The 22134-nt window shown below is 40.6% G+C and overlaps 3 protein-coding genes and 1 long non-coding RNA gene across 4 annotated transcripts in view; 3 read left to right on the top strand and 1 right to left on the bottom strand.

The window, feature by feature from the left end:
* The window catches only part of LOC128620552 (nucleoprotein TPR-like), a 28049-nt gene extending 19930 nt beyond the window's left edge, over positions 1–8119 (top strand). Inside the window, exons 2-7 of the mRNA XM_053645691.1 lie at positions 6360–6500; positions 6581–6684; positions 6796–6999; positions 7184–7273; positions 7516–7713; positions 7839–8119. Of these exons, the coding sequence (XP_053501666.1) occupies positions 6360–6500; positions 6581–6684; positions 6796–6999; positions 7184–7273; positions 7516–7713; positions 7839–7859 (758 nt within the window). The 3' untranslated portion in view covers positions 7860–8119. The remainder of the gene's footprint in view (positions 1–6359; positions 6501–6580; positions 6685–6795; positions 7000–7183; positions 7274–7515; positions 7714–7838) is intronic.
* Positions 8120–8912: 793 nt separating this feature from the next.
* On the top strand, positions 8913–9480 carry LOC128620533 (nucleoprotein TPR-like). The gene is made up of 2 exons (XM_053645673.1): positions 8913–9017; positions 9106–9480. The coding sequence occupies exons 1-2, from the start codon at positions 8925–8927 to the stop codon at positions 9244–9246; spliced, it is 234 nt and encodes a 77-aa protein (XP_053501648.1). The 5' UTR covers positions 8913–8924; the 3' UTR covers positions 9247–9480.
* A 2521-nt stretch (positions 9481–12001) lies between these two features.
* Positions 12002–22134, bottom strand: part of mei4 (meiosis-specific, MEI4 homolog (S. cerevisiae)) — a 119477-nt gene continuing 109344 nt past the window's right edge. The window contains exon 4 of the mRNA XM_053645659.1: positions 12002–12242. Within this exon, the coding sequence (XP_053501634.1) occupies positions 12096–12242 (147 nt within the window). The 3' untranslated portion in view covers positions 12002–12095. The remainder of the gene's footprint in view (positions 12243–22134) is intronic.
* LOC128620545 (uncharacterized) lies at positions 12945–14624 on the top strand. The gene is made up of 3 exons (XR_008388162.1): positions 12945–13244; positions 13482–13520; positions 14010–14624. It is a non-coding gene; the product is annotated as an uncharacterized LOC128620545 (long non-coding RNA).

Raw genomic sequence — 22134 nt, 5'->3', positions numbered from 1 at the left:
GCAATAATTAATATAATGACTATTTGTCTAATCTTAACTTCGACACGGTGTATGATGTGTAAACCCGACAGTATTGGACAACAATGCAATGTATGTATGTAAGTAATTAGCTCGATTTCAGATTTTATGCCAGTCGGGAAATAAAACCCACAAGACCAGTCGGTGTAAGACTGCGATCGATTTGAGTGCACAGATTTGTCAGGAGGGCATCTGCCCAAATAAGATGTGAATACAGTACGTTTTATGGTACTGATTTTTTAATAATGCACGTCTCAGGGGCCCCTGGTTTTCACCTTCAGCTTCAAAATGTGATGAGAAAAACCTTGAGTCATGGATTAACCTGCTTATACCGTGGTCACTTGCTTAAACTTAAAGCTGTCATTGATTTAAGCAAAAGGACAAAAATAACAGTTAATTTGCATTAGTTATTTTATATACGGGTCGTTAGATCTAGAACTCCGCCTGCTCTAAATCATACACAGAGATAAAGTAGTGCCATAAAATTACATTTATTTGAATGAATTATAATGAATAGTTATTAGAGAGAGAGAGTGTATGTGTGTGAATTACCTGCATCTGTGCTGCATCTCTACTAACAATGAAGCTGCATTTAATTACTGTATGCAGCTGTAACTGTTACTATGGTTACAATCATTTATATTTATAGGCAGCATTAATTTACAAGGGTGATTAAACTGACTGGAACTAGCTGTGCATTCAACGGTATGAACTCACACCTTCCAATCAGCCAATCAGAATCGAGTATTCAGACAGACCATGGTCTTATAAAATATAATCAAGTATAGAGTGGTGTAATTTAATAAACCCCCTCCTAACAAAAGACAAAACAAAACAGTGAAGTATCTTTATATGTAAGTATTTCCAGTTCCAAAAATAAAATTCTTTTCTAAATCCAATTCCATTTTTTTTTTGTTTTGCTAGAACCGGCCCAATATCGATCAGCGCCATCTCTAGTGTTAACCTTCTACAGTAAATGTGCAACGACAACCATTGAAAGTCACATATTTTCACTTTTCATGCTTATATCGTAATATTCCTACGTTTCATAGGTTTCTGTTGTTGTTGTGTCGCGAGGAGTGTGTTTACGGTGACAGTGTGCATATATCTAGGCAACAACGTTCTCTTCCCTTACATGACGTGTTAGTATGTCCCAGTACTTGCATACACTTTTTCTACACGCTCAAAATTATGTACTTTATCTTCACACAAAAACAAAAGAGTACATACTTTTAGTGTATAGTATAAGTAGACGAATTGAGATGCAGGGCCAGACTCTCTCACAGACTACGTTTACATTGACAGCAGTAATCTAATTATTGACCTTATTCTGAATAAGACAATATTCTGATTAAGGTGTTTACATGAGTCGCTTTTAGAATATTCCTTTCATGTTCCCGTTTTACATGTTATAGAACATAGCTCGATTAACGTCACACGTCATTACGTCACTGCGCCACGCCGTCCGACGTCCCTCCAGAATTTCATGTATCGACATACAGTTGGTCTTCGTTATGGTACCGTATACAGTTTTGGGTGTTTCAGTTTTAATTTCACAAAAGCTTCGAGTGCAGTTAATTATTTATCATGCTATAACCGCAAATAGACGGCTGCTTGAAGCCGTGGGCTGTGTCCCAAACCACGTATTTACCTACTGTATAGTAGCCGAGATAAATGTATTTCACCTGCTATATAGTAGGTAAGGACGTGGTTTCGGACGCAGCCGTGCTCTCTTGCTTGCCGTAAAACGGTTGAGCACTGCCGTGTGTGTACGTGTCCTGTCGCAAAATGCGGTGAAAACTCCCACACGGTGTTAATAGTGTAATTAAGGTGTGTACATATCTGATGATTTGTATTTACTTCGACTATGACTTTAGCTGGATTAAGTCATCAATAATTGCTGTTAACATGGTAGTTTCTTAATCACAGTATCGTCTTTCGACTATCGTCGATTGTCTCACACTCACCAGATTACTGATCACACGCACCTGGACTCAATCACAATCACCACCATTCTCACAGTTTAAACAGACACAGTTCTGTGAAGTAAATGCGCTGTGGCTCTTTGTACCAGTCTATGCCACAAGCTTCAAGATTCATCGATTGTTTCTCTGGTTTTGACCTAGTTTTTGCTATTCACATGTTTTTTTTTTGCTCTTGCCTGCCCTTGTTTATGCAGTTTGCTCATCACCTGACCCTTGCATGTTTTTTGACCGCATTTTTGGACTGCGTCTTTGTCCTGGTTACCTCGGTAATAAAACCATAGAGTCCCTGTACGTGCGTTCCTCAACTGTTCGCTGACACTGTGTAGTAACCTGTTATACGCAGGGACTTAACACATACTGTAAGGCTAATATAAAATGGATTGGAAAAATCCTGTTATGGACTTAAAACCATATGGACGATATGGACTTAAAACTATATCAGGATATGTTCCGGTATTTATTGCGATAAAAATATCAGTGAAGATATAAATATAGCACCGTTCACCACTGTTTTTGGCTACAAGTGACCGCTGCATGCAGTCTTATGAGCCTCAGAAACACAAACATTGATCTAAAAGTAAAAGTGATTTTCTGTAACCAAACCAGTTCCAGATTGTAGATGTAGCTCCTCGTTTAGCGATAAACTCATCCTCAGCTTCACGTCTGCCTTCCGCTGTACTTGTTTTCGCTTTGCACTTGAGCTGCGAACGGGTCGCAGCCTATTAATAAAGTTGATATAATCTGTCAACTTTATTGTGACACATTTATAAATGACACATAAAATTTACATTTTGTAGTAATTTTCACAATTAAAATTAACAAAAAAAAAAGATCAGCAACATGTATAAGGTACATACACATTCAAATCCATAAAATAAGAATCATGTGTTGAAGATAGGGAGCCAGTGATTAGAACCTGCTTAAGGAGTGCAGGTGGAACCGGTCTTATTTATACCCCTCTCATATCTAGTGTCTGGTGTTCCCTTTGCTATTGAAGTGTATGGTGTCATCATACCAAGATCTAAAGAGTAAGTGGACTTCTGAACAGATTTTTTGAGTTCACAAAAGCACAAACATCATTTATTTATTTTTTTAAAAAACATATCTGGCACATTTAGGCTGGCTTCAGACATCACACACACACACACTTTGACTTTTCTCACACGCAGGAAGTTCTTTGGACTTGTTCACTCGTAGCAGGAGACGGATATCAATCCCAACGTCTCAATAAGATAAAAAATAACAACGCTTAAAGATGGTTTGGTGCACTAAAATAATCTAACGCTGAATATTATCCCACCAAGCTCAGTTATTTCAGCTGGAGTGGAAAAGGTTTCAGCGATACTAGACCTACCTATATTTCTACCGTAGCTAATGATAATCAGCACGTGTGAAAAAAGCATAACTTTAATAATAATAATAATAATAATAAAGATGGGGTCCGAGCACCCAGAAGACAATTGTTGCATAAGCAATCACAGGAAAGCAGAGCCATGATTACAGGCAAAGGGATGCAGGAATGATTTGTAGTTTCACACGTTTGCCAGTCTGTTATGGGAGAACGGTTTTGAATATCAGAGTTCCTTTTTATGTGAGATTTGAGCAAAATTTGGAGGAGGAGGAGCAAGAAAAGGTAGCTAGATGTAAGCATTTTTAAGCATGTTATTGTAACTTTTTACCAGAAGGTGGCGCTGTTACAAAATTTGTCAGATGGCCTCCGGTCATAGTCCTGAAGACGCCTTATAATTATAATAATAATAATAATAATAATAATAACAGCACACATTCTTAAAACGTATGGAGTCCATGGGTGTGTCTCCTCGGATGTGACGTGTACTCGCGTGCGTTCTGTGTCGCCGTGCAGAAGGAGCTCTCCAAGTTAAAGGAAGACCTGGAGGCTGATAAGTGAGACCTGGTGCGCACGCTGGAACGGACGTCGCGGGAGGTCGAGGGCCAGAGCGGTAAACGGGGACACTGTTTGTTTATGGAATCACCAGCTGTGCTGTGAAACTGTAGATGGTGTGGAACTTGTGAATGTATTTCTTTCTCCTGCAGAGGATTTGAAACGGCTCGGGGACAGGCTGGCAGACGTCAGAGCTACAAACAGCTCTGCTGTGGTTAGCTAGCTCCGTTGTGATTAGTAAACTCGGCTGGTTTCTGTCTCAGCAGGGGTTTGTGGCTACTGATATTACCTTTATGGGGTTAGCTTGCTAGCCTTTTTTAAATCAAGGTTTCTTTAGTAGCATTTTTCAAATTAAACATACAACACCAAACGACCAAATAAACAACCCCCCGCAAAGAACATACATATTACATACTCGATATCTCGGCGCAGCGACGGCACGGTCGGTCCGTTGTGTGTGTGTATGTGTTGTGTACAGTATACAGTGACAAATGCCTCTTCGTAGAATCTGCAGAAGGTAGCTGGCTGTGTGCCCTTTCCAGCCCAAGAATCTCTTCTGCCAGTTCTTTAAGTCAAGCAGTGCTCACTGTCCTCTGGTTAGCACAGTATGAGATGACCTGACCTCGTAAATAAGCCTTCAGCGACTTCCAAATCGTCAAGGAGGACATTTCCGGTGTTTGATTAATATCCCAAAAAAACGAAATTTCAGATCCGACAGAAGCAGAGGATTAAGTAATTGGATTGTGTATCCAGGATGTGCATTCTCATAGTCAAGGGGCAGTGATCTGAAACTGTAGGTCCATAATCACATCTGGCTATGAGGGAAAGCATTCTTTTGTCCAAAAAGAAATAGTCTATACGGGAATATGTATTATGAACTGAGGAGAAAAAGGAGTAACTCCTGGAAAGTAGGGTTGTGAAATCACCACACGTCCACCACTCTGTACGACTCGAGGAAGAGCTGGATAGAGTGCGCCGCCCCAGACAGGGACGAGCAGCTGGGTGAGCCACGATCGGTGGCAAGGTAAAACTGATGTTAAGAGGAAGAAACCTTGAGAGGAACCAGACTAAGAAGGGAACCCATCCTCATCTGGGTAACAACAGGTAGTGTGAGAAAGTTCATTATGGATTCATATGAAGTCTGTTTGGCCTTAGAAGCAGCCGTAGTCCCAGCAATCTGGAATTGGAGTAGATGAGAGCTCCATCCAGAGGTAGGACATCCGAAACGGATCAGGCAGGTCCGGAGAGCAGAAAGGATCAGGATCTCTAATATCTCCATAAAATCATGTGTGGCTCGACAGAAGGAGAGAGGGAGAGAAAAGATTATTAGGACTGTTCTTAGCGTAACAGAAAGTCTAGTGAGGGTAGGCTTGAGTAAACAAATACAATTTAAGCCTAGATTTAAACACTGAGACTGTGTCTGAGTCCCGAACACTAATTGGAAGACTGTTCCATAACTGTGGGGCTCTGTAAGAGAAAGCTCTTCCCCCTACCGTAGCCTTCGCTATTCGAGGTACCGGCGAATAGCCTGCATCTTTTGATCTAAGTAGGCGTGGTGGATCATAGAAAACCAAAAGGTCGCTTAGATACTGTGGCGCAAAACCGTTTAGTGCTTTTATAGGTCAGTAATAGTATTTTATAATCAACGTGAGATTTCACTGGGAGCCAATGCAGTGTTGAGAAGATCAGGGTGATGTGGTCGTATCTTCTGGTTCTAGTTAGATAGTGACAGCAGTTAAAGTTCAGGCGATGTTGAAACCGAAACTGATAGTGACCCTGATCCGTCTTCATCTTCAGCATCGACCACTGCGACTGACACTGCAGGGGTCTGGAGTCATAACCTGACCATCTCTGTGCATTCGTGAAAACACTACCTGCTGGTCTGATTATCACCAGAGACTTGACTTTAGGCGCCAAAATGCATTTATTTATTTATTATTTACTTGAATTTATTCAAAGGCATTGACCACGCTGATGCTCGTATGGTACTTCTAAATGAGTAGAAGGATTTTAGCGAGCATTTTTTCGTAATTTCTCTAGTTAAGAATTGTGCTCCAAGTTTAGTAAAAACACTGAACTGTTTCATTTTCAAAGTAATATTACACAAATACATTATAAGTTGTTTCAAGGCCTAAAAATGTTAAAATTAAAATGTTGATTTTGGCCCAGGAACTCAGGGTTGGCGTGCTGTTTCTATGGGGAATATAGGGTTATGGGACATAATACTGTGGGAACTTAGGGGTAAGAGGGTTAAATTAGGAACCGTTCAGATCAGTGTTTTCACTCAGTTGGCTCAGAATAAAATCCACACCTAAAATTAAATAATTATTATTAAGTTACAAAAAGCTCTTTCTGCTCCCAGAGCAGTTGGAGGAGGAGTGAAACGTATGTAATAATCGGTACAGATGTTCACACGTTAGGTTTATTAAACATGTGGAATGTTTTGCGGACAGCTCACAAAGCTATGGAGATGCAGCTGGCCGAGGCGGAGAGCCGCAAAAGGAAGGACGTGGCCGAGCTGATGGAGCACATTAGCATCCTGGAGAAAGAGCTGGACAATGCCAATGATGTTCTGTCGGACACCGCACGCCGAGGTCAGCAACACTGCGAAGTCAGCGTCGTCACTCCCCTTAAATAATAAACACGTAAAGTCGCTTATTCTTTCTTTTGACAGCCGGAACCACGTCTGCACCGGTTCTCCCAGACAAACAGCTCAGCACGATGTCTCCCACCGTGGCAGCAGTCGCCAAGATCAGGCCGAGCATGAAGCTCACCGAGGTACTTCACCCAGGGACAAGTATTTAATAGGGCAGACCGACAACTGGAAATCGAGTGGTGCTGCAGCGCGTGCGTCGCTGTTAAACGTGTTTCCACGTGCTTGCTCTGCAGCTCTACATGGCGTACCTAGAGTCCCTGGAGCAGCTGCAGCTGCAGCTGGAGAAGGTGGAGAACAAACGTGTGAACAAGTACCTGGATGACATTGTGCAGGAGGTGGAGGCTAAAGCGCACATACTGAAGAGGCAGAGGGAGGAGCTGGAGCGTGCGCAGATATCCGTGGCCAGTCTGTCTGCCAAGCTGGAGCACGCTGAGCAGGTAAGGAATGAGACGGGTCCGACGTGAACTAGCATCATGCAGCTTTTCTAGTGACGTCGTATGTGCTTGCCAGAGAAGCGCTAGGAGCAGGAGCTACCTTCATCCACAATATGTACCAACTTTGGTTTAACTTTTCAAGTAGTCTTCAGTTAGCGTTGAGTAATCCAGTGTCTCGGTGTGGCAGGAGGAGGCCGACGAAGCCAACAAGCACGCCTCCAAGCTGGAGAGAGACAATCAGAGGTTTGAGATGCAGCTGTGTGACATGGCTCACCAGGTGAGGCTTTTTCTTTGGGGCGGGTTGTTTGGTACAGGTCTTTATGGTTCCAGTTTTGACCTACTACGCAAACACAATCAAGATGGCGGCGTTCAATTCGACCGAAATTAGGCTGCAAAATGGGAGTAAATGGCACCATGTTGTCCACGTATATTTTTATATCTCATTTGTTTGTATTTTTGGAGCTCTGCTAGAATGCCCTTTTTAATTAACTAAAACCAGAGGGTATGTTCTGTTCTCAGGTTCAGGTGTTACTGATTGAGCTGGAGGAGGCGCGTGGGAACCACATGGTCCGCGACGAGGAAGACGTGAGCTCGGCGAACGTGAGCAGTGCGTCTGAGGTAATCTCGCAGCACCTGGTCACGTTCCGCGGCGTGGCGGAGCTACAGCAGCAGAACCGGCGCCTCCTGGTGGCCCTGCGTGAGCTCGCAGACGCGCAAGTGAGCGGCTAACTGCTTTTTGTATGGGGGTGGGGTGGCTCAGGAGAGCAGGGTTACTTCGAGTTTCTTTATTCTTACCTCTATCCTGTGAAGAACCCAAGCCACTATTGTGTGTGCATTTGCAGACAGACAGAGCTACAGATTAGTTTGGAGAAGGCCTGGATCGAGCTGGAGCAGCTCCGAGAGCAGCATGCACGCCATGTGCAGCAGGTTGAATCCATCGTGCGGCAGCGAGACATGTGCCGTGTCAGCTTCCCTCAGCAAGGTGAACGCAGCCTCACACAAACTACTACAACAGCTTCCCTTTTTAGAATTCAGACCATTTTTGCATTAACGTAATGATTGGACCCCTAGGCGCTTCGTTAGAGGAGTTCTCCCTCACTTTCACCCCCCATCGCTCCCCTGCAGCCACGCCCACCGGCCTCGTCACCACCGCAGCAGTAGAGTCCACGGAGACGGTGGAGGCCAAGGCTGCCCTGAAACAGGTGAGGCTGTGTGAACCGGCTAATACAGAGTGCGCTCTAGAGATCAGGTGACTGCTGTACAAAATATGACGAGGCATGGTACGGATTAGCTGTTAGATATACTGATGTTTATTTATGCACATTGCAGTAACTCTGAAATAACACTCAATTAGGCATGTTTTAATAACTTTCTAAGGTGTGTGTAGCTCCAAGAGGTGTTCGGAGGGTATAAGAAAGAGAAGGCTGAAAGCGAGAAGGCTCTGACCGAGCAGTGTGAGAAGCTGCAGGAGCAGGTGTCTGAGTTGAGATCCCTGAACGCCACAGTTTCCACTAAGCTGGAGTTTGCCTCTAAACGGTGAGTGCTCCAGCCTCCAAACACATTAAACTGCACCACAATGTATTTTATCACAGATGTATTGAAAAGTGGTGTGTGTGTGTGCCAGATATGAAATGCTGCAGGATAATGTGGAAGGTTACCGTAAGGAGATTGCCTCTCTAATGGAGAAGGCTCAGAAGAAGGCTGCCTCTGGGCAGAAAAGCGGGCAGACCGTCCACGCTCTCACACACGACTTACGTGCAGCTAAAGAGAAACTGTCCATGGTCGAAGTAAGTGTGTTTGTGCGGCTGCACATTTTCTCGTCATCTCGTTTTTTGCCTTTCCGAGTATGCGTTTGCTCGGGTAATAACGAAGAATAAAGTAAACTGGCAAGAGCAGAGGGCTTGTGCAAGGAGAGAGACTTGCTGAAGATGGTGGAGTCCAGTCTGAGCCAGGAGAAGGAGTCGATCCTCTCTCAGCAGAGGAACCAGAACCTCCTGCTCACCAATCTGAAATCCATGCAGGTACAGAAGCCCTCGGCGTCGTCAGACGTACCGCTGACACCTGACGCGGACGCTGTGTGTTGAGGGGTGTGTGCGTGTGTTCTCTCAGGCCACGTTAGAGCGTTCGGAGTCAGAAACTCGGCAGCGGCTCACAGCGCAGGTGGAGAAGCAGGAGCGAGAGATTTCCCAGCTGCAGAAGAAGCTGGAGCATGAGGCGGAGCAGAGACACATACCTTTTTCCAACTGCTAAAAGATACAGGCAAAGTTAAACTCTTCTATGTAAGTGAGGAGGAAGTTGAGAAGAAGGGTGAAGGTTTGAAAGAAGTGTCCCTGTTCACCATCAAGGGCACAATGAGGATTCATTTGAGATTGAGATTTGATTGGCAAATAAGGTTGATTTGATTGGCATTCTAAAATACAGGGAGATCAGCTGTTTCTGCCAGGCTGCTGAGGGAATGTTTGACTGTTTATGCTATGGTCTAGAAGAGGTTAGTCTTGTAGCTATGGATGCAATTGATGAAACGGATGAAGAGTTTAGACCCAATGTCATCGAACACCATCACAGTGGGCAATGGTGTGTTGTTCACTATGATGATGAAGAACCCTACCCTGGCAAAATATTGAAGGTGGAGGAAATGAATGTGGAAGTCAAGTGCATGCACTGAAATGGAGTGAATAAGTTCTTCTGTCCGAGCCCCAGAGATGATATTAACTGGTATCATGATGACCAGATCCTGTGCCTGATTCCAGAGCCCCTAGCATTGAATAGGTGTTCAGCTGAAATTGACAAGAGGTTCTGGGAGATCATTCTGAGACAGCTAGACAAGTAAAATAAGGCAACATAACTTGTAAAATGGGTACAGATTACCCCTCTTAGTTATAACCTAGTAACATAGCATAACATAAAATAGTAGCAGACAACTGCAGTTTAGATAATGGTCTTTGTTGTGCCTTTTTAGTTGTTACTCTTAATGGAGTTCAAATATGCTTAAACTGGTGTTTATGAACGTTCAAGTGTTTTGACCTATTGTCAAGGAGTTTGACTGCATGCCAAATGGAACCAATTAATTAGAATTGAGGAATAAGGATCTCTGGTCTTGTATGGCACTGGTGTTTCTTTGTGTCACTGTGTGTTTTTTCTGTATCTTTAAATGAAATGTGTCACGTTTGACATGATGCTAATTTTATATTCATTACATTTTGCTACACTCAAGAGTTCACATTCCAAGGATTGCATCATTACTCATTTATAGCAGTTATTTTTTTTATATTTTCATTTTTATAGGGAATTCATGGTTCTGCAACTGAAAAAACAATCAATCACACTTCAACCATAACAAATCTAAATAAAATAATCTGATTTGTTGCATTATCAATGTTATTCTCTACCTCTAACCACATGTGCTGAAGAGATTGAAAAATAATATTTTATAAAGGCCTTTATTATTTCCAAATGAGTAAGGTAACACCAGTGACAAATAGACAGTGCATGCCATCTTTAAATAAATGCACAAAAAAAGAAAAAAATCATTAAGCTGTCATTTAAGTGTATTCATACAGCCAGTGATTTAAGTAATAATGTGGTCAAAGTTTAAATGTTAAAAAAAGAAATACATTTTAGACATTCTGCCATTCCAAAAGTGCACGTTTCTGTAGAATGACCCATATAGAGAAGTAACAATACACACAAATGATATATTATAGGCCCTCACTTTAATACAAGCTTCTTTCATTCACCTGCTGGTGCAGAAACTGGGAACCCCAGCCTAGAAATGGCAGTGGATCCTGATGTAAAGGCTAGAATTTTCTTCAAGTTAAGCGGTGGAGAGGTTCCCTCTGGGGTAAAAAATAAACACAAAATGTCATGTAGAATTATAATTGAAGTAACATGAATGGGTGCATGCATTTTCTCAGTGATTATGTACAGGATTTCACAAAAAACAAATATTGTACAATGCCTAACCTTCGACCTCTGGTTATATAAGTAACTCCACACAACCAGAGTAAAATCAGTACACTATTACAAATTGGACCCGGATTCATTTACAAATAAAGTACGAATGACAGAATTTCTTTAGTTAATATTTGAAAATAGAAGTGTGATTTGTGTTTGAGCTTTAACAAAAGTGTATCGCTTAAGGCATGAGCTTGATGTTTTCTGTGGATATTCTAAAGCACTTAACTTGTCTTACTGTACTGAGCTGATGAGCCCATAATATAAATGCAACTCTGAGAAAACAAGTCACCTACCATCATCTCCATCCTCTGATACCACCAGCAAAGGGTCAAGTTGTGCATTGATACAATCCGTAATCTCAGTCAGATGTGTTTGAAAATTATTTTGTGTAGACATTTTTTTTTTACTTGACCTATCCATGTTTGTGTTCGTCTGTGACAAGGAGCCAGATGTAGGATTTTTATTTTTATTTTTATTTTATTTTATGTTTTAAAGATGCCGTTTTTGCTTTTTTGTTTCTCTGGGTGGAAAGCGATCTTGGTTTCCATACTGACACCTATCAGTGGGGATGTAGCATCACACTATGTAAATCAATATGCTTAATAAGTGACGCTAACTTAATGCCTGGCGGCAATTACAAAACATTGTTTATAACTTAAAATGGTGTGATGATGCACACGAATAAAGCTTTCCATAGAAGACACTAAAAATAAGAGTGGGTTCTTAATTAGCACCATTTTGAAACTAGCAAATGAATTCCCCCAGTCCCTAGTAGCAATGATTTTGCACATTTTGTCAGTCAGAAAATAGAAGATATTTTAGAAGTCTACTGGGTTCCGACATAACTCGATTTTATCCAAGTTACACTTACAATGATCAGCAATCTTTAATAAACACTGAAAATTCATGACTTGGGCCATCTCAAGTGGTTATACAAGCAATATTTAAAAGCAAACATGCATCCATTCCTCAGAATCTACTGCTGTGCATTCATCCCAGTTTCCTGCTTTTGAACAATTAGGAGCACAGAAGCTAGTGGAGTAAGCACACACCCTTGTGGAGAACCTGAATAAGTGACAGACACACAGTGACAGATTCCTGAAGAAAACCTGAATCAGACAAAAATGCTGATAAGAAAGCCATCATACCGTCAGGATCTTGGAGCAATCTGCTGACTGAATTTTGGCCTTCATAGCCTGGCTGTCCTTCTGAGAGACCACTGTGCTCTGCAGGCACTCCCTCTGCCTGGTGTACTCTTGCACATCCCCAACCTTCACTCCAACTCTCACCTAATGCAGTCATCACACTCAGTCAGGTACAAGTACATTGTGTGTGTGTGTGTGTGTGTGTGTGTGTGTGTGTGTATTAATCCTCACATCTGCTTCAGGATTGTAGGATTTGTGGAGTTTTATGAAGTTTTCCCAACAGCATAGGGCTGGGTGAAAAGGTCTTATCCAGTAGTACACTATGCCAAAATTGAAAGAAATTACAAAAATGATGGTGGTGATGGAAATAGTTTTGTAATCCTTCACAGACTGATCTATCCAGAATTTCTCCAAGAGCACAGCAACCATTCATTCAGGAAATCACAAAAAGAAGACACATGGCAAAAATGGCATCCACGGAAGAGTGGCAAGTTGAAAACTACTGCTAACCCAGAAGAACAATAGGTAGGATTGGCAACCATTAACTTAACCTGTTCTGAGACCGTGAGCTGTGCTGAAAGTACTGAGAGCAGCATCTTGTGAGGGATGGATACCATCCCACACTCAAAGGAAGAACCTCTCCTCCCACTCGTCAACCGCATCATACTTACGCTTCTTGCTAGCATAACTGGACTCACCTGTGTGTAACACAAGTCAAACCACTGAAAAGTGGAACTCCATTGAACTCCATGCATATTTCCTCATTGATTCCCAACTGTGAAATAAATGTTACTATTAAATCAATAAAAACACTAAACATTAAAATGCCGCATTTCGAACCGGCCTAGGATCATCAGTTCCACATATAAAGGAAATAAAAATAAGCTTTAAGGTGTTTTGTGAAAATGTGCACTGGTTCAGGTAAGAATATTAACAATGTAAACTGACTATAGAAACATAGCCAATGTTTTGTGTAGACCACAACATGATTTCAGATTAAATGCATCAATGTTTTCTTGTTCCAGGTGGAGAATATTGTTCGGTTCCTGTATTTCATGGACCCCAGCAGCTGAGCCTCCTGTTCACCAGCATGGATGCTCTCTGGAGTCTTTCAACAAGCTCTTGCAGGCCGGACTCAGCAAGCAGGTGCTCCAAACCTTCTGAAAAGCATTAAAATTCAGCAGTGTGTAGTAGATATTGATGAACTATGTTGTACTGTAAGAGACTTGGAATCATGGGGCTGATATTTAGTTTGAAGAAGAAGAAAAAAGCCAATGTTGTTGAAGTTCCATGTTGGCTGCACAAATCTCTGCTTTTGATGACTTTTATAAGATTAAAAGCAGGAGTTTGATATTTTTATTTTCTTTCCTTGAACATGTCCAGCAGCTCCATCAAAGCAAGTCAGTAAAGAAGTGATGAGAGGTCAGTATCTTTTTTTTTTTTCCTATATCTATGTTTATGATGACAAGCTGCAGTTAAGCAATATAATGACCCATCTATTTAACATGACTGCAATGTCTTTCACATCCTGCCTGGACATCTCCCTTTCACACCACTAGAGGGCACCCTTTCCTGAATCTTAAAAGCTCTGCTTCCTTTACCCTGATTGATTGCTGTTCCCATGCGATATAAAACATGTGAACTTGAACTGTGGTGTGAAGTGTTTAGTAATGTAGTTTAGTTGGTGTTTGCCTGTGAATTGTCTCTGCCTCTTTCCTAGTTCTCCTGTTTTGCTGTAACTTCTGATGATTGATATTTTGTCCCTTCCTTGCCTTGTGATTTGTTCTGGATATTATTTTGGATTTTCCTACTGAGTGTGAGTTTGTGACCTGGATGTTGAGTTGCTTTTAAACCTTCTACCTTTCTGTCTTTGTGAGTCCCAGGTGACAATCTCCTCCTTTTTATTTTCAGATTCTTACTGAGGTGATGTTTTCCACATTCAGTGCTGGGCATGCTAGAGGCCATCAAGAAAGACTTCCTGGCTGTCTTGTGGAAACTAAGTGGGCTGGGGTATGTTGTCCTCCATCAGCTGACCTAGCCAGAATGCTTGTCATGGTTTTGATGTATTTATTTGATTTCTGTTAACAACCTCAATTTACCGAACATGTACTGCAACACATGTGGCCACCTTCACCCTCTCCCAAGAGTTGATGGTAAGACCCTGAATCAACACTTGTATTATACACAGAGGTGAGTCCAGTTATGCTAGCAAGAAGCGTAAGTATGATGGGGTTGACCAGTGGGAGGAGAGGTTCTTCCTTTGAGTGTGGGATGGTATCCATCCCTCACAAGATGCTGCTCTCACTACTTTCAGCACAGCTCACGGTCTCAGAACAGGTTAAGTTAATGGTTGCCAATCCTACCTATTGTTCTTCTGGGTTAGCAGTAGTTTTCAACTTGCCACTCTTCCGTGGATGCCATTTTTGCCATGTGTCTTCTTTTTGTGATTTCCTGAATGAATGGTTGCTGTGCTCTTGGAGAAATTCTGGATAGATCAGTCTGTGAAGGATTACAAAACTATTTCCATCACCACCATCATTTTTGTAATTTCTTTCAATTTTGGGTAACATTCTTTCTATTTGCAGATGATGTTTTCTTGGCACCATCTGAAGTGAAGCTCCAACAGCCACTGCTGGGAGGGGAGAAACATTACCCCTGGTGGAGGAGTTTAAGTATCTTTATATCTTAATCATGAGGGATGGAAAAAGAAAGAGTGAGATTGAATAACGGATCTGTTCTGCAGCAGCTGGTGTAATATTTTGTGGTAGTGAAGCAGGAGCTCATTTTGCAGATGACGCTCACTGTTTACTGCTCAATCCTCACCTATGGTCATGAGGTGTTGGTAGTGACTGAAAGGTCATAAGTACAGTGCCTTCAACTAATATTGGCACCCTTGATAAATATGAGCAAAGAAGGCTGTGAAAAATTGTCTTTATTGTTTAAACTTTTGATCTTTTGTTAAAAAAAATCACCAAAATACTCTGGACTCATGGATATCAAACAACTACAAATACAACACAGGTTTATAAAAAAAATTTGTTAATGGTAGGTGTTGAAAAATTATTGGCACCCTTAAGAATTAATGAGAAAAATGTATTTGAAGTATATTCCCATTGATATTTTACATTTTTTAGAACACCTGGGGGACTAGAAACAGGAAATTGTTCAATCATGACTTCCTGTTTAGCACCCACAAATCATATTGATAAATATGAGGTAACACATAGGCCAAATTCACTTTGTCATTCATAACAATGGGTAAGACAAAGGAATATAGCTGTGATATGCAGCAAAAGGTTGTTGAGCTTCACAAAATGGGAAGTGGCTATAAGAAAATAGCACAAGCATGGAAAATGCCCATTTCCACCAGCAGGGTAATAATTAAGAAGTTCCAGTCAACTGGAAATGTTATGGATTAACCTGGAATTGGACGTGTCTATTTTGTCTCAGTATACTGTGAACAGGTTGGTTTATTAATTATTATTAATTTTTTTCTTTGTAATAGCTCTGTTCACTCTGCTCATGTTCATTAGTGAATAATGCCGCTTGCAGTCATGTCATGGAGATGAGTACAGAACATTCTTTCCTATTTCATTGACAAACATGTTATTGTCTTCAGTAATGTCTGCACATCTGATGGTGAAACCACCAAACTGGCTCAAACCTCCTCGAACTCCCTTTTCGAAATGTCCAGCTCTCCTTATCTTAAAACTTATATAGGGCATGTCTGAGAGGAGTGCTTCAGAGTGCTCTCATCTTTTATCCTGTATTCATCTCTCTCTGTAATAAAATTTCTACACCTAAGAGGACGAGTCTACTGCTGTTTATCTAAATTTCTACCATAGAACACCGCTGGGGAATAGCGGAAGTTAGTTGCGTCTTGGGGTCAGAAATGTTTCCAAAACTACAATCCGAAGTCCCCTACATCACTACAAGTTGTTTGGAAGCGGTTCAAGAAAAACTCCTCTACTCTCATTCAAAAACAAACTCAAACATCTTCAGTTTGCCAGACACTACTGGAACTTCAAATGGGATCGGGTTCTGTGGGGAGATGAAACCAAATTAGAGCTTTTTGGTAATAAACACCAGAGGTGGTTTTGGTGCACACAGAGAGGTAGCCATATGGAAAATTACCTCATGCCCACGGTTAAATATGGAGGTGGCTCTTTAATGTTTTGGGGCTGTTTTTCTGCCAGAGGACCTGGACATTTGTTAGGATACATGGCTTCATGGACTCTATCAAATATCAACAGATATTAAATGAAAACCTGACTGCCTCTGCCAGAAAGCTTAAAATTGGCCGTGGTTGGATCTTCCAGCAGGACAATGATCCAAAACATACATCAAAATCAACACAAAAATGGTTTACTGACCACAAAATCAAGGTCTAGCCATGGCCATCCCAGTCCCCTGACCTGAACCCATAGAAAACCAGTGGGGTGAACTGAAGAGGAGAGTCCACCAGTGTGGACCTCAAAATTTGAAGGATCTGGAGAGATTCTGTATGGAGGAATGGTCTCAGATCCCTTGTCATGTATTCTCCAACCTCATCAGGCATTACAGGAGAAGACTCAGAGCTGTTATCTTGTCAAAGAGAGGTAGCACAAAGTATTGACTAAAAAGGTGCCAATAATCGTTGCACACCTACATTTAACAAAAACGGTAGAAATGAGGTTCCTCAACAGGGTTTCTGGGCTTACGCTCCATGTTATCATCATATCTCTGTCTGCAAACCTTTTGAGAAACCCTGCATCATCTAATGCGTAATGGCTCAGTGATAACGGAGTTTGTGTTTACTCGTTACGTATTAACAAATTTGGTTTGTTATATTCAGTTAGTAGTTAATAGTTAGTAGTTAGTAGTTAGTTAGTAGCCTCTTTATACTGAAGTGGAGTGATAGTTAGTAGTTAGTTAGTAGCCTCTTTATACTGAAGTGGAGTGATACAAAAAGTGCACATCTTTAAAACCAGGTTGGAAACAAAATGGACAGGACTTTTAAAGCGTCACTAAAGGTCTGGGGAGATTGTTTTGGCATTGTGTATGTGCAAAGAGGCTCAGCAGGTGGTAATGCAAGCACACATTTACATCAAAGTGGGTTAAAAACAAACAAACAACCCAGAGCGTGAATGCCGAATGGTAAACCACAACAAATGATGTCTTTCTCCCGGGATCATTATTTGTTTGTATAGCAGTCCAGTGATCTTAATGGCAATTCTCTTCACATGTTTAGAGATCCACCCCAAAACAGGTGTGTTTGCACATGTAAGCGTATATTACAGAAAGGAGGAGTGTAATAATCTATTTCAGATTTACAAAGGACATTTTAACACTTTTACCTTTTTTATCATTCTGTTCAGGTGAATAGGATATCTGTAATAAAATAATAATAATAATAATAATAATAATAATAACAAATTGCTCCATGTTAGAGTTTAATGGGCTATTTTGATTCAAATGTAATGTAAGGGTTAAAAGTGAGAATTGTCTGTAGCTTAGACAAATGTAGTCTAAACATGGCATACAGTGATAACAGGTTTTCTGTCTATCTGATTATGGGCTAGATGACTTGTTTGATGCCTCCCTTCTTTATAAAATATTTAGCCTCTGCTTTATATTAGGTATTTAGATTCCATTAAAATCTACTTTTCACTAGTTTAAGTATAAATCAGCACATTTTACTATTAAATAACCAACTGACCCATGTATATCAGGAATGATTTAGGGATTTCATTGAAAAGTTATAAAAAGGACTAAATATCGACTGAACCAAACAAACACTAGAGGGCAGAAGATGTTCAGGAATGAGGCGATGAAATATTTCTGCTTGGACACGAACCCCAGTGACTGCAGTTGAACGCTGAAATGTCAAAAGATAATGTGGATCTAATGTGTCTCAAATGGCATCACTGCACATCGTGACACTGAATTTTTCTTTTCTTTCCGTTTGATGGCTTGACTGATGGTGCCCTTGAAGAAGAGGTCATGACCTCTGAAGGAACACAAACATGCATCTTTGAAGTACAAATTTATAGACTTCTTGAACTTCCTTCATCCTTTCTCTTTCTCCAAATGAATGAATGAATTAAAAGAGAGGAGAAATTAACACTCGCTGTTCATATGCCACACTGGTTCTCTTGCGGAAAATAAGAGTCAGATGATTGTAAGCGTCAGGCCCCTAATATGACACAAGTACTCTTTATTTCGATAGTCCACATACAAAGATTTTTAGACCTTATTTTTCTCCAGTGTAGTTATTTAGTTAGTGCAAACTACAAATCAGAGAGAGCAAGAGAGAGAGAAAGCTAAGATTCCTGAATTAAGCGATCTTTCCAAACTGGTTCTCATACAACTTTGACCGCTTCCATATAGGAGTTCACAGATGGCCACAATTCACTAATATTGTTCTAACTGAAATGGCAGAAACAAGTGCCATCCTTCTCACCTCAAAGACAGGGGCAATTATGCTCTTGTGGACCCTGGACCGCAACTGGTTATGGCATTGTGAGGATGCTCGATATACATTAAAACAGGTCATTAAATGAAATGAAAATTGATGGCCTGCGTTAATGGGATGTTCCTTGCCAAATAAATAGAAAATGAAGGTCAAAGCCGTCAGCCGGTTCGTAATATAAACCATCATACAACTAGCGTGTGGCAAGGAATGAATGAACATCACCTAGGATAGAGCAACAGCGATTCTTATCGTCATCCAAGCATAGAAATACTAAGGCTATGTTCACTAACACGTTACTATCATTGACTTCATATTGTGTTATAACACGGCACTTTTGAATTCTCAATTCTGATTGGTTGGAAAATTCATTTTCAATAACAGAAGCTCTGACGGTAGATCTGGCTGCAAGGCAAATCCCAGGTTTATATTAATGCGCTTACTCTCAACTATACCAACGACTTACACAGGGACTCATACTCTATGGAGAACAATTCACATAAATGGATGAAAAAAGTGTGCAATTATTGATATGGTGACGTTTTCTATGAGGGGATGGCTATTTAAGATTTTTTTGGAAGGAGTCTCCAGTGTCAGCACGTTGTAACAGTTAAAGGAAAAGCACAAGAAAGTCTTCAGGACGAACGGCTTTGCAGTTTCTCTGTAACAACACTAGTTTGTTTTTTTGTCTTAACTTCCAGAGAGAGAAAATGAGTACGGTAAGGAAACAAAACATTTATTGCTACTGTAATATAAGCGAAAACAGAGAACTAACAGATACTGCTCAAACATAAAATGTAACTATAACTGGAAAAAAATCTGTCTTAATTACATATTAACTGAAATTGTGTGATGAATAAAATGCTTTAGTACATGCTGAAGTAAATAATCAACTTGGTGGAAAGCAAATTCATGCACCATGTTGTTGAGTATTTTCCCAACACAGCATGCCGCGTCTTTTATTATTCCTCACTTATTGCACAATTCATTGTTAGACGGACTTTTTGCATCACTAAGCTAGCACTAATTCCAGCCAGTATGTGTGTTTCTCCATATGTGTGTGTTCAGATCTTTCTGTTTAACTATCTTACCCTTGTTTCAGTCTATCTTGCAGCATTCCATCTGCCAAATGAATTACATAACCATCTGCCAAATTAATGAATGTAAATGTCTTTTCCTTCTGCTCCTCCATCTAGACATGGGTAAAGCTCAAAGGTTGATTAATGGCTGTCTGTAAAAAGTACAGCAGGGGAAATAAGTATTGAAGGCATCAACATTTTTTTCAGTAAATATATTTCCAATGAGGTTATTCACATGAACTTTTCACCAGACATCAGTATTAACTCAAGAAATCCACACATAGAAAGAATTCACAACATTAAAGTCCATAAATAAAGTTGTGTGTAATAAAGTGGAATGACACGGGAAAAAAGTGAACACGCTAAGAAAAAGCAGTTTTCCAAGGCAAGGTAAGGCAAGGAACCAGCTGAAATCCGTAAGTAGTTAGAAAGTAATTATACATCCTATCTGTGCAAATTAATATCAGCTGGGTTAGTAAATTGATGGTCTATAAAAAGGCTTTTCATTACCAGACAAGGTATCACACAAGAAATATCTCATGATGGGTAAAAGCAAAGAGCTCTCTCAAGACGTTCGCAACCTTATTGTTACAAAACATATTGATGGAATCAGATACAGACGTATTTCAAAACTTCTGAATCTTCCAGTAAGCACCATTGGGGCCATTATTCACAAATGGAAGCAATATCACTCCGTCATCAACCGGCCACGCACAGGAGATCCTCGCAATATTTCTGACCAGGGAGTCAGAAGAATAGGCAGAAGAATAGCCCAAGAGCCAAGGACCACTCGGAAAGAGCTCCAGAAACACTTGGACACAGCAGGTGCCATCGTCACAGAGAAAACAATAGGAAATGCACTCCACTGCTCACGCTCACCACGCAAGACTCCATTACTAAAGAAAAGGCATGTTGAAGCTCGTTTAAAGTTTGCTACAACTCATTTAGACAAGCCTAGGAAATACTGGGAGAGTGTAGTCTGGTCAGACGAGAGCAGAATTGAACTTTTTGGCTGTCATACTACACACCATGTTTGGAGAAGAAATGGCACTGCACATCACCATAAAAACACTATACCAACAGTGAAGTCAGTAGTTTTTCATCACATGGTACTGGCAGACTTCATATAAAATTGAAGGAACGATGAATGGAGCCCTTTAACGGGAGATTCTTGAGAAGAATCTGCTGCCATCCACCAGGAGGATGAAGAAGAGACATGGGTGGACCTTCCAGCAGGACAACCATCCAAAACATACAGCAAAGGAAACTCTCAATTGGTTTCAGAGAAAAAAATCAAGATTTTAGAATGGCCCAGTCAATCACCTGACTTGAATCCAACAAGATTTAAAGACAATATGTTTAGAAGAATGGGCCAAAAATCACACGTGAATACTGCGGCCCATTAATTTCTTCATACAGGAAGTGTCTTGAAGCTGTCATTACAAAGGCTTCTCCACTAAGTATTAAATACATTTCAGTTAGCGTGTTCAATACTTTTTTCCTGTGTCATTCTACTTTATTACATGTAACTTTATTTATGTACTTTAATGTTTGGATTTCTTTATATTTGTGGATTTCTTGAGTTAATATCAAAGTCTGGTGAAAATTTCATGTGAATAGCCTCATTGGAAATATAGTCACTGGAAAAAAATGTTGATGCGTTCAATACTTATTTCCCCTGCTGTATACACTGTACACACAAACACAAGTAAACTCAGTGAAGCACGTTGAGTGGAGTAGACATCTGCGGTTGTAAACGATAATATAAGATAAGAACAGAACAGATGCGGAGGTAGAGATGGCAGTTCAAGAATGAGTCACCTTCAACAAACTCTCATATTAGAAGGAAAACGAGAGCAGAGAAGAGAGAGAGAGAGCACGCAAAGTGTTAATAGGGACTGTGCACTACCATCTGCAACATACTGAAACAAAAAACATACTGTAAGAATGAGAAGATGGGTGAAAACTCATCGAGAGGTCAACTGTGGTAATAAACTGTAATACACTGTATTTACTACCGACCACTTTAAACAGGAACATCTGTACACCTGCTCATTCATGCAATTATCCAACCAGCCTATCATGTGGCAGCTGTGCAATTCATAAAACCATGCATAATATACTGTCAAGAGCTTCATGTATCAAACTGGGGGAAAACACGATCTCACTGACTTAATTGTTGGTGCCAGATAGGTTTATTTGAGTATATCAGAAACTGCTCATCTCCTGGGGTTTTCACACACAACGATCTTTAGAGTTTACTAGGGCTGGGACAATAGTAGTATCGATTTGCGAGATAATATCTTCACCACCAGTCCCGCAACACACACACACACACAGTACCCTCCACTAATATTGGCACCCTTCTTAAATATGAGCAAAGAAAGCTGTGAAAAATTGTCTTTATCGTTTAACCTTTTGATCTTTGGTTCAAAAAATTCACAAAAATACTCTGCTCTCATGGATATCAAACAATTCCAAACACAACACAGATTTATCAAAAATA

This window comes from Ictalurus furcatus, chromosome 2 (assembly GCF_023375685.1).
Source record: "Ictalurus furcatus strain D&B chromosome 2, Billie_1.0, whole genome shotgun sequence".
NCBI lineage: Eukaryota > Metazoa > Chordata > Actinopteri > Siluriformes > Ictaluridae > Ictalurus > Ictalurus furcatus.
The sequence above is the reverse complement of the archived record's forward strand: the minus strand, read 5'-3'. Positions and strand labels throughout refer to the sequence as shown.